The sequence below is a fragment of the Bos indicus genome, chromosome 15 (genome assembly GCF_029378745.1).
Source record: "Bos indicus isolate NIAB-ARS_2022 breed Sahiwal x Tharparkar chromosome 15, NIAB-ARS_B.indTharparkar_mat_pri_1.0, whole genome shotgun sequence".
In the NCBI taxonomy this organism is placed as follows: domain Eukaryota; kingdom Metazoa; phylum Chordata; class Mammalia; order Artiodactyla; family Bovidae; genus Bos; species Bos indicus.
Genome location: NC_091774.1, coordinates 55096048 through 55111223, shown reverse-complemented (window position 1 = coordinate 55111223; position 15176 = coordinate 55096048). Strand labels below are relative to the sequence as shown.

General features: G+C 52.9%; 1 protein-coding gene across 4 annotated transcripts in view; it reads left to right on the top strand.

Moving 5' to 3' along the window:
• GDPD5 (glycerophosphodiester phosphodiesterase domain containing 5) overlaps positions 1 to 15176 on the top strand; it is a 90786-nt gene that overhangs the window by 64341 nt on the left and 11269 nt on the right. For all 4 annotated transcript variants that reach the window (XM_070803920.1, XM_019975583.2, XM_070803918.1 and 1 more), the window contains 7 exons: positions 966 to 1059; positions 1928 to 1987; positions 7721 to 7819; positions 8122 to 8215; positions 8592 to 8737; positions 13079 to 13161; positions 14499 to 14649. In XM_070803920.1, coding sequence (XP_070660021.1) covers positions 966 to 1059; positions 1928 to 1987; positions 7721 to 7819; positions 8122 to 8215; positions 8592 to 8737; positions 13079 to 13161; positions 14499 to 14649 — 727 coding nt within the window. The remainder of the gene's footprint in view (positions 1 to 965; positions 1060 to 1927; positions 1988 to 7720; positions 7820 to 8121; positions 8216 to 8591; positions 8738 to 13078; positions 13162 to 14498; positions 14650 to 15176) is intronic.

Below are 15176 nucleotides of genomic sequence, written 5' to 3'. Positions count from 1 at the left end.
CACTTGTACAGGGAGGATGTGGGTGGTTCAGTCTTTCTGGAGAGCAATTTATCAGGCTCCAACAGGAACCCTAAAAACAGCTCATTCCCTTTGGTCCTGTGATTCCATCTGTAGGAGTCTCTCCTAAGGAAATAATTAGTAATGCAGAAAGGTATGTGCCAAAGAGTTTTTGTGTTAATTTATAACAGTGAATAATTGGAAACTATTAATTGTCATTAGTAGGAAGTTGGCTTCATGCAGTACATTAGTGCAACAGAAAACCTCATGACTGAGAAAAATCACATTTCCTCAGGCTTTTACTGACGTCAGTAAATGCTTATGTTAATAAAAAGCAGAGACTTGAGTACTTACCTTGTTCCTCACATAAACTTCATCCTCAGGAAACCCTAGGAAGGGCACTTTGTTATTCTATCCTGTAGATGAAGAAACTAAGGTGCAGGGAAGTCAGGTGTTACATGTCATCGATCCTAAGACCTCATCTTTTCAAATGTTGACGTTGAAATTGAGATGAATGTCACAATCAATAGCATCTTAGCATTAGGGAAGTCTGTCACCTCCCCAGCACCCTGCAAGCCAGGGGATTTGAATCTGCGAGTGCCTCCCTCCAAAGCCTGAACTCTAACCCCTGTGCTTTACACAGTGGGGTCTCGGCTTTGCTGTTTACAAAAATATATAAGCAGAGGGGGGCACCCACCAGAAAAAGGCAGCAGAGTTTTGGTGATGATTACTTCTGGGCAGTGGAATTAAGGGAAGTTGTTTTTTTGTTTATGCTTCTTGCCATGCTCAGGTGCCCCCCAAGAGCCCTCCACAGGCTGACCGATGACCAGGGAAGCAGTGACCTCCTCACTGAAGGGCCAGAGTCTAGTACCTGAGCAGGCCACCTGAGAGCTGAGAGCTGGCAGGCCCCAGGGAGCATCCAGGCTCCCTGATAGAGGTCTGACCCCTGCCCCTTCTCCTCCTGGCAGGTACCTCTACAACCGCATGGGCTACTGGAGTGACTGGTCCGTGCCCATCCTCATGACCACAGCAGCTGCCTTCACTTACATCGCTGGCCTCCAGGTACGTGGGGCTGTCTCAGAGGGAGGTGGCCCTGTTCCCAGGGGAAGGGAGGTCTGGCCTGTGCCGGGCTGATGGAGGGCCCCACCCTGGTTTGAGGAGGACGGCTGGCTTTTCTCCAGACCTCTGGGGCTTGGTTCCTTCAAGGTGGGAGGTCCTCTTGCTTTGCCCTCTTCTGGAATGTTTTCCCCTGACCCCATGAGGACATCCCACTGTTAGGCCCCACCGCAGACTTCCTCTTCCAAGAACGTCTGCTTTGGTCCTTGCTTCCACCACGGTGCTCCTTCAGACTTAGCTCAGTCCCCAGGCAGGCCTGGGAGCTCCTGGGTGTGTGTTACCTGCTCAGTCGTGTCCAACTCTTTGTGACCCCGTGGACTGTAGCCCGCCAGTCTCCTCTCTTCGTGGAATTTTCCAGGCAAGAACACTGGAGTGGATTGCCATTCCTTTCTCCAGGGCGTCTTTCCGACCCAGGGATCAAACCCAGGTCTCCTGCATTGCACGCAGATTCTTTACCCTAGTGAGTGAGCATCAAAGCAACTCTCCAGGCTCCTGGGGGACAGGCTCAAGTCTTCTTCAGAATCCGGGGTCCTGGAACTCCCAAAACATGAATTAGGCAGCCCAAGTGCAGCAGGGCCCAATGAGCTCTTGAGGGAAAAATCCTAGAGGAGAAGGCACCTGGAGGAACCTGAAATAATCTGGGAGGCGGCCAGGTTTGGGCAGAGCTGAGCAGGGCTGGGCATGAAAATGGTTTGCTGGTTAGCTGACTGCTTGAGCCGGGCCTGGAGAGCCGGGGGAGCAGGGTGTCTGGGGAACTGGCAGGAACCCGGGCCACACGTGATGCCTGACTCTTGCCCTCCGGGCCCTCCTTCAGGTCCTGGCACTATGCCACATCGCCGTGGGGCAACAGATGAACTTGCACTGGCTTCACAAGGTAAGGGGGCCTCCAAGGGACCCAGGGAGGAGGGGAGAGGCTGGAGGCCACAGCCGCAGAGGGAGGGCCCGGACACACCTTCCCTCCCTGGATCATGGTTCTAACTGTTCTGGGAGCTAACACTGGACTATATTTACTCATTTACCGCCTCAGCAGCCCTGCAGCATAGGTGCTGTTATCATCCCATTTGCAGTTGGGAAAACTGAGGTACAAAGAGGTTAAGTAACTTGCCCAAGGTTTCCAACTTAATAAGTAGAGGGTCCAGGCTCCTAGGTCTACAGCCGTGTGGTTAACCAGCGTAGGTCACAGCTCCAGCTCTCTGGCTGGCTCTGACTTCAATCTCATCCTCTGTTTCTCTTCAGTGAGCTCATCTTAAAACTCTGATTCAGTGTTATGACTCCCAGTTTAAAGCCCTTCCCACAGCTTCCATTGCTTCCAGGATGATCCAAGCTCTCCCTCCAGACATTAAGGCCCTGAGCAGGTTGGCCCCTTGCTGACGTCTCCCAACTGCTGTCCTGGGACCGTCACCCTCGGCTTCTGCCACACGAGACATCTCAGGCCCTCCCAGCACGCCTGCCTCTTCTCTGCTTTATGTTTTCGCTCCTACCTCCCTTTCTCTCTCTTTTGAACCCTTCCTTGGTTTTCCTCCCACCTACACAAAGCTTCTCAGGCTCCCCCAGTCCCCTAAGGCTCCCTGGCCACAGTCCTGATGTCTCATTGTCCATTTCCATCTGGCTCCCTGACCCTGACCCTCCCTAGTCTAGGAGCTCCGTGCAGAGACCAGAACTGACTTTCCATCTCTGTGTCCCCAGTGCCCCGTGCAGGGTTGGACCCAAAGCAAAGAGGCATCATACATTCCAGAGCCTTGACTCTCTGGCTCACTGTTCATGGCACACATAGCGTGCAATGCATGTGGCTGATGCCTCCTGCTCTTTCTGAGACCCCAGTGGGCTCAGGAGTGGCACAGAACTGACCCAGAGAGAGGCCCTCCCTCCCAGGAGCACCAGGGCCCCTGAGAGAGGGCCGTGCCACCTCCCTTTCCCCAGAGCCTGACTCCATGGGCTGGCCATTCAGGAAGAGGCAGAAATGTCCAGGAATAATCATGAGCCCGTGAGATGGGTCCAGAGTGACTCTGAGGGGAGGGGCTCACTTCCAGCTAAAAGGATACAGAACGAGAACTGGAAGAAGGATGTGGTGAGCTCCACTTGGGCTGCATGGAGTGGGAGGTGCCTGTGGGCATCTAGGTGTGCCTCCAGGGTCTGGAGCTGGGGAGTCAGACCCAGGTGACTAAAGTCCTGGAGGGATAAAAGCAGTGAGCCGCCTCTGGTCCCCTCCCACCTTCCTCTTGCTCATCACTCTTTCCTAAGATCTCCTCTGCACTTCTGAAGCCTTCTCTGTGAGGGACTTTCTTTTCCCAGCTGCAAAGCTGACACTTGAAAGGACAACAACTGCGGGCACCCCAGGTGGGGCTGGTGCACACCGCGGCCCCCTCCTCTGGGGCACGCCTGGCTCTCGGCAGGCCAGGGCACACCTGCTTGATCCCGGCGGAGAGGCATCTGGAGGCTCAAGCCAGCCCGGGCAGCAGCGCAGCGCAGGGAGTCTTCTCCTGGGGGCAGGGGGCTCAGATCCCTTCATCTGCACCGGTGCCAGCTCCCAGGGTGCCAGCCCTGCCTTTCTCTCCCCTCTGATCCCTCCCAAGAGATCTCAGCATGAGGCACGTTCCAGCTGATGCTTAGCTGGATCCACTGCAGCAGGAGGGAAGGAGCTCCCTGGGGCTCAGTAGTCAAGTAGGGGCTGGAAATTCTACCTCTCTGCAAGACTCTATAGTTTTAGTCTAAGATTTTAAGGAATTCTTATTTGCGGGGGGCCGGGGGGGTGTTTTAACTAACTTCTGACCCTTAGTACATTGACACGGTTCAACATTACAGAAGAAGTACAAAATGTAAATCTCCCCGTTATCTTTCCAGAGATATTTTAAGCACATGCAGATGTGTGTATGTACACACACATACACACACATTCCTTTTTCTTTAAACAGAAGTGGTAGCCTATTATACCCTCATTTTGCATCTTAACATTTTTTTTGGTAGGTTTTTTTTTTTTTTTTTTCAGTATAGTTTACGCATGGGCTTCCCTGGTGATTCAGCAGTAAAAGAATCCACCTGTAATGCAAGAGATGTGGGTTCGATCCCTGAGTCAGGAAGATCCCCTGGAGGTGGAAATGGCAACCCCCTCCAGTATTCTTGCCTGAGAAATCTCATGGACAGAGGAGCTACAGTCCATGGGATCACAAAGAGTCAGACACGACTGAGCCCGCACAAGCAGGAATACATGATTGTGCCTATAAAGCCACCCTTGCCCATAAAGTGTTCGGGGATTTCCGGACTTTGCCATTCCCAGTGGGTGAAAATGGTGCCTCGGTGTAGTCTTTTTAGTTGATTTGCAATGCCGTTAGTTTCAGGTGTACAGCCAAGTGATTCAGTTAGACAAATGTCTACTTTTCGATAGTTTCCCACATAGGTCACTGCAGAATACTGAGTATAGTTCCCTGTGCTACACAGTAGGTTCTTATTAGTTACCTATTTTAGATGTAGTATATATATATATATCAACCCCAATCTCCCAATTTATTCCTCCCGCCCCTTTCCCCCTTGGTAACCAGAAGTTTGTTTTCTATATCTGTGACTCTATTTCTATTTTGAAAATAAGTTCATTTGTACCATTTTTTTTTGAGATCCCACATATAAGTGATATCATATGAAATTTGACTTACTCCACTCAGTTTGACAACCTCTAGGTCCATCTGTATCGCTGCAAATGGCATTATTTCATTCTTTTCGATGCTGCCATTGTTGTTTAGGTGCTAAGTTGTGTCCGACTCTTTGCAACTCCATGGACTATAGCCCTCTAGGCTCCTCTGTCCATGAGATTTCCAAGCCAAGAATAATGGAGTAGGTTGCCATTTCCTTCTCCAGGGGAGCTTCCCAACCCAGGGATCAAACTCACGACTCCTGCATCTCCTACATTAACGGGCAGATTCCTTACCCCTGAGCCACCAGGGAAACCCATGCCCACTTTAAAAAAATTATGTTACTAACATTTGTCTGCAAAGAGTAGGACACGTCCGAGCAACTAACACAACATTTAGTAAGCACTGACTATTTTGCTGCCAGCCATGCTGCTAAGTCACTTCAGTCGTGTCCACCTCTGTGCGACCCCAGAGACGGCAGCCCACCACGCTCCCCCGTCCCTGGGATTCTCCAGCCAAGAACACTGGAGTGGGTTGCCGTTTCCTTCTCCAATGCATGAAGGTGAAAAGTGAAAGTGAAGTCGCTCAGTCGTGTCCGACTCTTAGCGACCCCATGGACTGCAGCCTACAGGCTCCTCCGTCCATGGGATTTTCCAGGCAAGAGTACTGGAGTCGGGTGCCATGTGCTAAGCATTTCACTTGCATGTTCTCATTTATCTTTCCAAACCCCTTTCAGGCAGGTGCTCACTCTCCCCACGTCTGCAGCTCAGGAAACACGCTCTGAGAGGGTAACCATCCCCATTAGGCACAGTCACCAAGGAACATGACATGAGTGGGTCCCTGAACCCTGGGCCAGCCGTCTGCGGCTTGAACCACACAGAGCCCAGATTCTCATCACCTTCCCAAGAGGCCAACGTGCTGGCAAGGCTGATTTCCAACTCCTCCCGGGTCCCAGCACCCAGGCAGGGCTCAGTGAATGAACGGACATACTCCTTTATCCTCCATCCCTCCAGCTGTCATCATGAACCGCAGTGCCTCCGGCACGGAAAACCAAAGACCACTTTCTCCGAGGCTTCCCCTGGGCTTTCCCCACTTTCTGGGTGGGATGTATCCTTTGCAGTCAGACTTGAGGAACAGCAGTCTAGTTGTTAGGAATCAGCGCTGTTTCCGTGGCTTCAGGACACAGTGCATGTGGCAAAATCCCACAGGCAGTAATGCTGCGGAGCATAATGGTTGCCACTATGACAACTGCCGAGTTCAGAGAGGATAAAAATTTTCATTGCATTAGGTTCCCGGGAAATCAGTTTTATCACAAGTATTTCCACTAGCAGTTCACTACTATAATACAACACGCTCAGGGAGTGACCCTCCAGAGATGCTTGCTGTGCCCTGGAGCTGGGGGCAGGGAGCCTGCGTGTCGGGGTGGGGGTCGAGAGGATGCTCCCCGGGGCTCCCTCCACTTCACTGTGAGGGCAGATCCCCAGAAAGAGCCTGACCTCCAAGACAGGCAAAGTGGGAGTTGCTTCTGACTGCCCCCTCAAAGCTACATGACCAAGCAAACCCTTATGCTCTCTGAGCCCCGTTTTCCTATGTGTAAAATGAAGACGATAACATCCTGACTGGACTTTCACAAGGATAAACACGAGGAAAAAGCGAAGGGGCCTCCCATAGACCCAGGCCACACTTGGGCCCTCCACGCACCTTCATATCTCTTATTCCCATGTCTTCTGGGCCGGCCTGTCACAGTCCATAAGGGTTCCTACCCATTTCAGCCTTATTACTGCTTCTTATTAGAACATTTGTTTCCAGGCTGATGGGCCAGAACGACAAACCTCCAAAGGAAACCTTAATCCCAGACAAGAATGAATCTTCCCTGCCTGGCAGGGAACGAAGATGGATCAGCTGCCGTTGCTGCTCTCACGAGCCAGAAACTCAATTTAGAGCCTGTTTGGTTGTTGGAGGGCTCTGGGAATGCTGCTGCCACTGCCAGAAAAGGCACTGTAGGGAGAGAAAGAGGACGAGAGCCCTGCTGGCACAGAGAACCATGGGAGCAGGCAGTAGGGAGTCAGGAGGACCAGAGATGGCGGTCCTGGCTGGCGCCTTGTGGGGCTGGGGGCTGTGGAAGGCTTCAGGGTGAAGACATGACTGAGTTTTACGAGACCAGGCTGGTGGTGCAGAGATGTGGATCCAGGGCCCAAGGCAGGGACCCTGGGGGCTAAATAACCAGAAGCTAGACATCGCTTAGTGTGGGGAAGCATCTTGTGTTACAGGACACATGTCAGATCCCTTTGTCCCCACAGCTTTCTGTCCCACAAGGGTTCCATCAGAGCTCCGCTCCTTACTCTCTCTGGGAGGGCAGCTCCCATAACTCGTTAGAGGCTGGGACTGAGAGCGCGCCTTGGTGACAGGGTGCATGGAGCCGCCCCTGCCTCCCCTCTGGTTGCTCCCGCCTGAAGGCCGGGGGGAAGGTGGACTGGCTGTCAGGCTCCCGCACAGAACCCGGCTCCTCAGCCTCCTGCCCTGTGACCTGGGCAAGTCACCCTTCGCCCCAGCTCCAGGGGAGCCTTGATATCTTCACCTGTCACACAGGATGAAAGGTGGCTGGGAGGGCGGGCAAGGCCTGGAATGGGACCTGCTGGGCACCGGGAGGCCCCGTTTGCTGAGTGTCTTCCCTCGCCACACCCTGAGCCCTGGGGCTATGTCCCCAGCCCAGCCCACCTGTCTTCTCTCCACCCTCCTGTTTCTCCCGTGTTCCCTTCTTCGCCGGGCCGCCCACCTGCCTCCTCCTGCCTCCATCTCTCACTGTCATCTACCTGCCTCTGCCCTGCCAGGTCGGCCTCTCTCGCATGCCCCACTCTCCCCATCCGTGTCTCGGCCCCTCCCTTTGTCTCTCCACCTCTGCTCTCCCTCCCCCACACACGGGGGACCCTTGGGCTGTCCAGGCTCTGGCGCCCCCTGACCGTCTGGTGGCTCTTCCCCTATAGATCGGGCTGGTGGCCATCCTGGTGGCCACCGTGGTGGCCATGTCAGCCGTGGCCCAGCTGTGGGAGGACGAGTGGGAGGTGCTCCTCATCTCCCTGCAGGTGAGTGGGGGTGGGGGCCCACTGGCTGGTTCCCCAGGACCCTCAGAACAAGACAACACCTTTAGGTCACTCCCATTCCTCCAGACTAAAGTCCAGAAGGTGGAGTAAGGGTCCACATCACAGAGCAACTCAGAGACAGGAAGAATTCTAGCACCCAGGGTCCCTGGACTCCCAGTGTCCTCTGAAAAATAGAGACAGCTGCCTGCCCCACGGATAGAGATAGGCCGGAAGGATGCCGGTGACCAGAAGGTCTGGGCACGGCTGGGAGCCAACAGTCTCTCTTGCCCCTTCCTGTACCCAAGGGCACAGCACCGTTCCTGCACGTGGGGGCCCTGGTGGCTATCACAGCACTCTCCTGGATTGTGGCCGGACAGTTTGCCCGCGCAGAGCGATCCTGTAAGTATGACTGGGCAGGACCTGTTCCCCACCCATGTGATCCAAGCACCAAGGCCAGCTTACCCTGCCCCCACCTGGACTGTGCCTGGGCAGCCTGGGGATGCGGTGGGGCCCTTGCTCGTAGCATGGCGAGTCCTGGTTCAGAGTGGCCTGCAGGCTGCACAGAGGTGACAGCCTCAGCCTTGCCTGTGTCCTCCTCTGTGTCTCTGCATCTGTGTGTGAGTTAGAGGCCGGGTTCACTTTTGCAGCAAGAATGAGGAGTCCTCTTGGTGCAGGGTCCCTCTCAGAGTGTCAGGGTCCAGACCGGTGGAGGGAGGAGGGCTCTGGCATGCCCTGCCCTGCTGCCTGGGGCTCACGGTTGTGCCCGTGTCTGCAGCCTCCCAGATAGCTATTCTCGGAACCTTCTTCACCGTGGTGTTTGCCCTCTACCTGGCCCCTCTCACCATCTCCTCTCCCTGCATCATGGAGAAAAAGGACCTGGGCCCCAAACCTGCCCTCATCGGCCACCGCGGGGCCCCCATGGTGAGTGCCTCTTGTGGGCCCTAAAGACTGGGTGAGGGGTGGGCAGAGCTGCCATTCCAGAGGGAGACAGGCAAAAACCTATCTCCTTGTAGGAGGGAGCTGGCAGGGAAATGGGTATAATAATAATAGCAATGATTCTTAGCCCTTCTTGGTGATGATGTGTGTGTGGTGGGGGCGGGGGCTGGTGTATGGAAAGGATTGGTGTAAAGACCAGAGAGTTTGGGTGGGATCAAGTCCTGAAGAGCCTGAAGGCAGCTTGCTTAAAAGATTTCACTTTTATCCTGAGAGCCCTGGAAAGACACTGTGAGGCTGTGGGTTAGGAAGGCCCAAGAGAGAGGGAGAGAGAGAGATGCTGGTTGTGGGGAGGGGAGCAGGCTCCCAGGGCCGGGATGAAACAACAGGAAAACCCTCCTGTGGGCAGGAGAGCTGGGTGCAGCCCCAAGCCCACTGCTAAAGGAAAACATTTGCACCAGGGTGAAACGGGAGGAAGGCATGAAAGTCAGCACCTGCTCCTTCTCTGCCACCCCTGTGATCCCATAGTAGGCCCTCCCCTTCAAAGGAGTGAGTATGCTCCAGAGCCAGGCTTCCAGGCACCTTGGCAGCTGTGGGAGTCAGGACCAGTTGCATCTTCACTGTACCTGTTTTCCTCATTTAGTACCCCGGGATGATGGGAGTGCCTGCACCATAGGGCCACGAAGAGCAGGAGTCTGTTAGCATGTGCGATGTGCTTAGATATGAGTCTGGCTTACAGAAAGTAAGAGTTATACTCTCCTGTTTCCTTGGGCAAGCCCTTCTGCTTCCTTAGGTTGGGTTTCCCAACCTATGGAAGCCTTGAAATGCGATTCTCAACAGAGGCAGTACCTCTCCTTACCACCAGAGGGCGCTTGAGGGCTCTTGAGAGCTTTTTCTTGGTTGTGAAGGTCTTTGGGAGGTCCACCCTGTCACTGAATTTCAGGGTAGTTAAGGGAGCCTCACAAAGGAAGCATTTAAAGGCGATGTCGAGTCTGACAGGGCTGCAAATCACCCTGAAGGTCCTACACCCCCTGCATGCTGCTGCTGCTGCTAAGTCGCTTCAGTCCTGTCCGACTCTGTGCGACCCCATAGACGGCAGCCCACCAGGCTCCCCCGTCCCTGGGATTCTCCAGGCAAGAACACTGGAGTGGGTTGCCATTTCCTTCTCCAGTGCATGGAAGTGAAAAGTGAAAGGGAAGTCGCTCAGTTGTGTCCGACTCTAGCGACCCCATGGACTGCAGCCCACCAGGCTCCTTGGTCCATGGGATTTTCCAGGCAAAAGTACTGGAGTGGGGTGCCGTCGCCTTCTCCGCACCCCCTGCATATGGGGGTATTGTTGTGCCCATTTCCTAGATAAGGCTGAGACCGGTGCCCCTGAGTTGGAGCCTGGTGCCCTCCCATCACACCCTGTGCGGCTTGTTCCCAGCACCTGGAGGCAACCGGCTGGGAAGGCCCTCGTTTCCCATCAGAGGGATCTGGATTTTGGGTCCAGTTTTGCTACATGCCGCCCGCGTGTCTTAGGGGCTGCTGATACCCTCCAAGCCTCCCTGCTGCTGGCTTTTGTGAAGGTAAATTAGAAGCACAGCCTTCCAGGAAGCAGGGCCCCAGCTTATAGCTGCTCTTCTTTCCATGGCCCCTATTAATCATCCCACCTGCTCTGGAGGCCACAGGACAAGAGGGGGTGCTGAGGCAGGAAGGAGGGGGCAAAGGGAAGGAGCGAGATGGCCCTGTGCAGGTTTTGGGTTTTTTTTTTTTAGCAGAAGTGGAACAAATAGTATAATGAATCCAATACCACCTTCACCACTTACAAATATTTTGCTATTCTTGTTTCATCCATTTCCCTGATTTTTCTTTCCCCTCTCCCTTCCCCCACTTTAATATTTGAAAGCAAATCCTAGACACTGTATCATTTTACCCATACTTACTTCAGGGTGTATCTCTAATGTATAAAGACTTTAAAAATGGAACCACGACCACAACGCCACTATTACACCTAACCAAATTCATGATCATTCCTTAACACTATCTAATACTGAACCAGTGCTCAGCTTTCCTTTATTGTCTCTAAAATATCCTTTATTGTCTCTCAACTCAGAGACCTGAGTTTTGTAGTTGAAAGTCAAGTGAAGGTTGCTCAGTCGTGTCCAACTCTTTGTGACCCCATGGACTGTACAGTCCATGGAATTCTCCAAGTCAGAATACTGGAGTGTGTAGCCTTTCCCTTCTCCAGGGGATCTTCCTAACCCAGGAATCAAACCAGGATTTTCTGCATTGCAGGTGGATTCTTTACCAGCTGAGCTAAGTATCTTTTGTGCTAAGTTGCTTCAGTCGTGTGACTCTATAGACTATAGTCCATCAGGCTCCTCTGTCCATGGGATTCTCCAGGCAAGAATACTGGAGTGGGTTGCCGTGTCCTTCTCCATAAGTATCTTTTAGTCTATAATAATCTTCTTCCCTTTTCCCCCATATGTTTATTTGTTGAAGAAACTGAGTCATTTGTCCTGTAGAATTTTTCCATTGTGCATCTGGCTGATTATATCCTAGTGGTGCTCCATAAGGGGCTGGTGTAGGTGTCTTGACACAACTCTTTCTTGTGTCACTGTGAATGCATGAGTATCAGTGTCTACACCTGTATACATCGGCCTGGGGGAGGTTCACACATCTATGTGTGGTAAGCCCAAGTGCTCATCCCTGTCTTGGAGATGGTATCTGGGTGTCATTCCTGTGGGGGGGCCCTGTGTGCGTGTGTGCATACTATAATATTTGGTCAGACTGACTCCAGAGTTGAGCCTCTGAAGCACAGTGGTCCACCAGGAGTCTGTGACGACCACCCCACACTCGCACATTTCTGACAATACACCCCATCTGCATTTTGGCCTGAGGCAGTGGGAACCGTCTTTCTCCAGGAAGTCAGCACCTAACCTAGAGAGACCTGAGTTTAAAAAGCCTCCAGAAAAGAGACTTGGCCCCACCCAAACACTTCCTCTGTCCCCCGAGTCTCCATAGCCACTGGTATGCTCTTTGTGTCTACCCACAGTCTGCCTCCTGCCAGCACCCCTCCGGTGGTCATCTGTGGGAGGCCTGGCGCCAGGGCATTTGGAAGTGATTGAGTAGGACCTCCACCAAGTCTACACCTCTCCTCAGGTGCCTCTGTGGGCTCCTACGCAGCCCACTTAACTGGGAAACAAGGTAGCGCCTCCCCCAAGGCTCCTCTGCCCTGCAGAAAGGGGAAGAAAGAAGCACACCTTTCAGAGACTGCTGACATCTGTTACCTCATCTATGAGCTTGATAACATTAACTCATTTTACAGCTAAAGAAACTGAGGTCCAGAAGGGGAAGTGATGGCCCAGGTCAGTGACTGGGAAGAATTGTTCCACCTCAGCTCCAAAGCCTTTGCCACACCAGGCTGCTTTCCAGAAGAGGGGAGTGTGTTATGTGCTGAGAAATGGGAAAAGCATTGCCACAGGGAGAAAAGAAGGGAATGAGCATGTCTTGGTGAGAAAGGGATGAGCCATGGGAGCATTTTCCATCCATCTTCACTGCCGCAAATCTTCCCAGTCTTTCATCCTACACTGCGCTTGGTCCTAGCACAACCCTTGGTATGGTGCTGACCCCTAGTGGCAGAAAAGGGTATGACACGATCATCAAACTAAATAGGGAGGGAGACTCAGAACCCCCAACTCCCCCAACTGGAAGGACCCTCAGAACACACTGTACTTATACCCGCAAGGAGCAAATGGGGAAACCACGGCCTATAGGAGGATAAAGAGATGCACCGTAGGCCACAAAGCTAGTTAAGGAAAGAGTCAGGACTAAGACTAGGATTTTCTGATGTATATGCTGTAGGGTAACAGCTGCCATTTATTAAGCATTTACTGTATATCAGGCAACATGCTTGGGGCTTTTAATAACAGTCTAAGAGATGGTGTTTTCATATCTGTATAGATGAGGAAACTGATCACCCTACTGAAACTGTGCCATGCTATCTACCCTCTCCTCTCCCTTGGGGATCTCCACCCGGACTCCAAGTATAAACAGGAGGAAACTCGGCATTCAGCTCAGCCCAAGACTATAAAGAGGCAGAAGACTAAAAATATCCTCTGACCTCCACATTTATATTCATCAACACTAACCACCCCTGTTTCTCTCTTTGCTCCCCCCACCCCCCAAAAAAATCTGTGAGACAGGCATGATTTAACAGATAAGGAAACTGAGCTTCAGAGAAGCTGTGTGGATGCCCAGGGCCCCACAGCTACTGCTTGAAGGAGGGGGATTAGAACCAGGCCTACTAGCCCCTGGCTTTCCCCTCACCACCACCTTCCCCCTCAGCTGGCCCCAGAGCACACGCTGATGTCCTTCAGGAAGGCCCTGGAGCAGAAGCTGTATGGACTCCAGGCTGACGTCACCGTCAGGTAGGTGTGCGGATTGGGAGGACAGTCCCTCTTCCCCTCCTCAGTACATCCACATCCAGGTCTCTGGAGAAACCTCTGGTCCCAGAGTCTTGGGGATGGGAGAGCAGAGGCTTGGGTTTCCCGCTGCAGGGCAGGCACCATGTTCGTGCAAGTAAACATGTGCTGTGCGTGTGTGCGCTAAGTTGCTTCAGTTGTGTCTGACTCACTGTGGCCTTATGGCCTGTAGCCTGCCAGGCTCCTCTGTCTGTGGGGATTCTCCAGGCAAGAATACTGGAGTGGGTTGCCATGCCATCCTCCAGGGGCTCTTCCCAGCCCATGTTTCTTATGTCTTCTGCGTTGACAGGCAGGTGCTTTACCACTAGCACCACCTGGGAATCCCCTTGTGCCATACTCCAGGATATAAAATATGTAGAGAACAAAACAGACTCTCTTGGTTCAAGTAGAGTGGAGGTAGGGACCTGGAGTCCTGCCACTGATCCACTTAATGGAAATATGAGATCTGTATGGCTCAGCAAGATGGAGCACAAACACTCTGATGAGTGAAACCAGCAAGTTCCTGAGTGATCCATTCACTGTGATGTCAGTTATATTTTTAAAGACCAGATAAAACTGATTGATACATTTTCTACATGTAGATAAATAAGTATGTATTAATATTTATATAAAGGGCAAGAAGAATCCATACCAATCTGATGACATCATCTCTGAGAAGGGGAGGGGGCAGGGTATTGAATTAGGGTACCACAGTATGAAGACATCACTCCTATTGTAGACATTATAGAATTGTGTGTTTATCAACTCTTCCTAGCAGATGGTAGAAAAATGTCTTGAGGAAGGGGAGCACGGGTGCCTTTTACTGTTTCACACTCAGGCACCTTATGGGGCTTATGGCCAGCAGTGGGGGAGACCAGGATGATAGTGGGATGGAATTTGTCAAAGGAGCCTGCATTTTCCCTCTTCTCATATGGCATCACGTGGACTGGGTTCTAAGCCAGGTTCCACCACTTACTGGCTGGTAGGCCTTGAGTTAAGATACTTCTGTCTCCAGCCTCAGTCTCCCCATTATCAAATGAGATAGCATCTGCCTTCCAAGGTTGCTAATAGGCCCAGCCCTCCATCCTCAGCCGTCCCCACCCCTGTCTGACCCTCAGAGCCAGAGGGATTCGGCTATCAATCCACTGACTTCCCTGTGCAGTCGGAAAACCTGAGGCCAAACAAGGGCAGAGCCTTCCTGAGCCCCTTGGTAGGCTGGTGTAAGTGGGTGGGCAGGAGAGAGTGGGACGAGCAGGTGAGGGACCCGGCAGTGGCAGTGACCCCGTGGCCCCACCCTCCCGCAGCCTGGATGGGGTGCCCTTCCTCATGCACGACGCCACCCTGCGGCGCACCACCAACGTGGAGGAGGAGTTCCCGGAGCTCGCCCGCAGGCCCGCCTCCATGCTCAACTGGACCATCCTGCAGAGGCTCAACGCCGGCCAGTGGTTCCTGAAGGTCTGGCAGCACCTGTCCCAGTCCTAGGCGTGGAAAGCATGGGCGGGAGTCCACAGAGAGGACCGGGGGCCGCCCGCCGCCCAGGCGACCTTCACACGCCCAGCTTCCTTGACTCACAGCCAGGCTGGTTGGCGGCTTCCTTGGCGCATGCCACTGCAGCCCAGATATCGTGGCTGTCACTGCTTGTTCTGGTTCTGCCTCCCCTACCAGAAAAAGTTGATGATGATAGTAATAGTTCAAACTGTTAACACTGTAAAACTCTAAACAAAGTCGGTTCTCTGATCTGAAATGCTACTAAAGGAGAAACGTACTGGGGTGTGGGAAATGTTCTAAGCAAATCATTCTTTTGGTAAGCAGACTGGGATAGAGAGGTTAAGGTTGGGTTAATCTAGAGTCCCCACGGGGCCACAGCCTTCAGTTTGCCTGACTTGCACACACCAGCAGACACTGGCAGCTCAGGTGTCTCCAAGTTCCATCGCCAGGAAGGCATGTGGAGGCCCCATAGGACTGGTGAGGCCACCATGTGT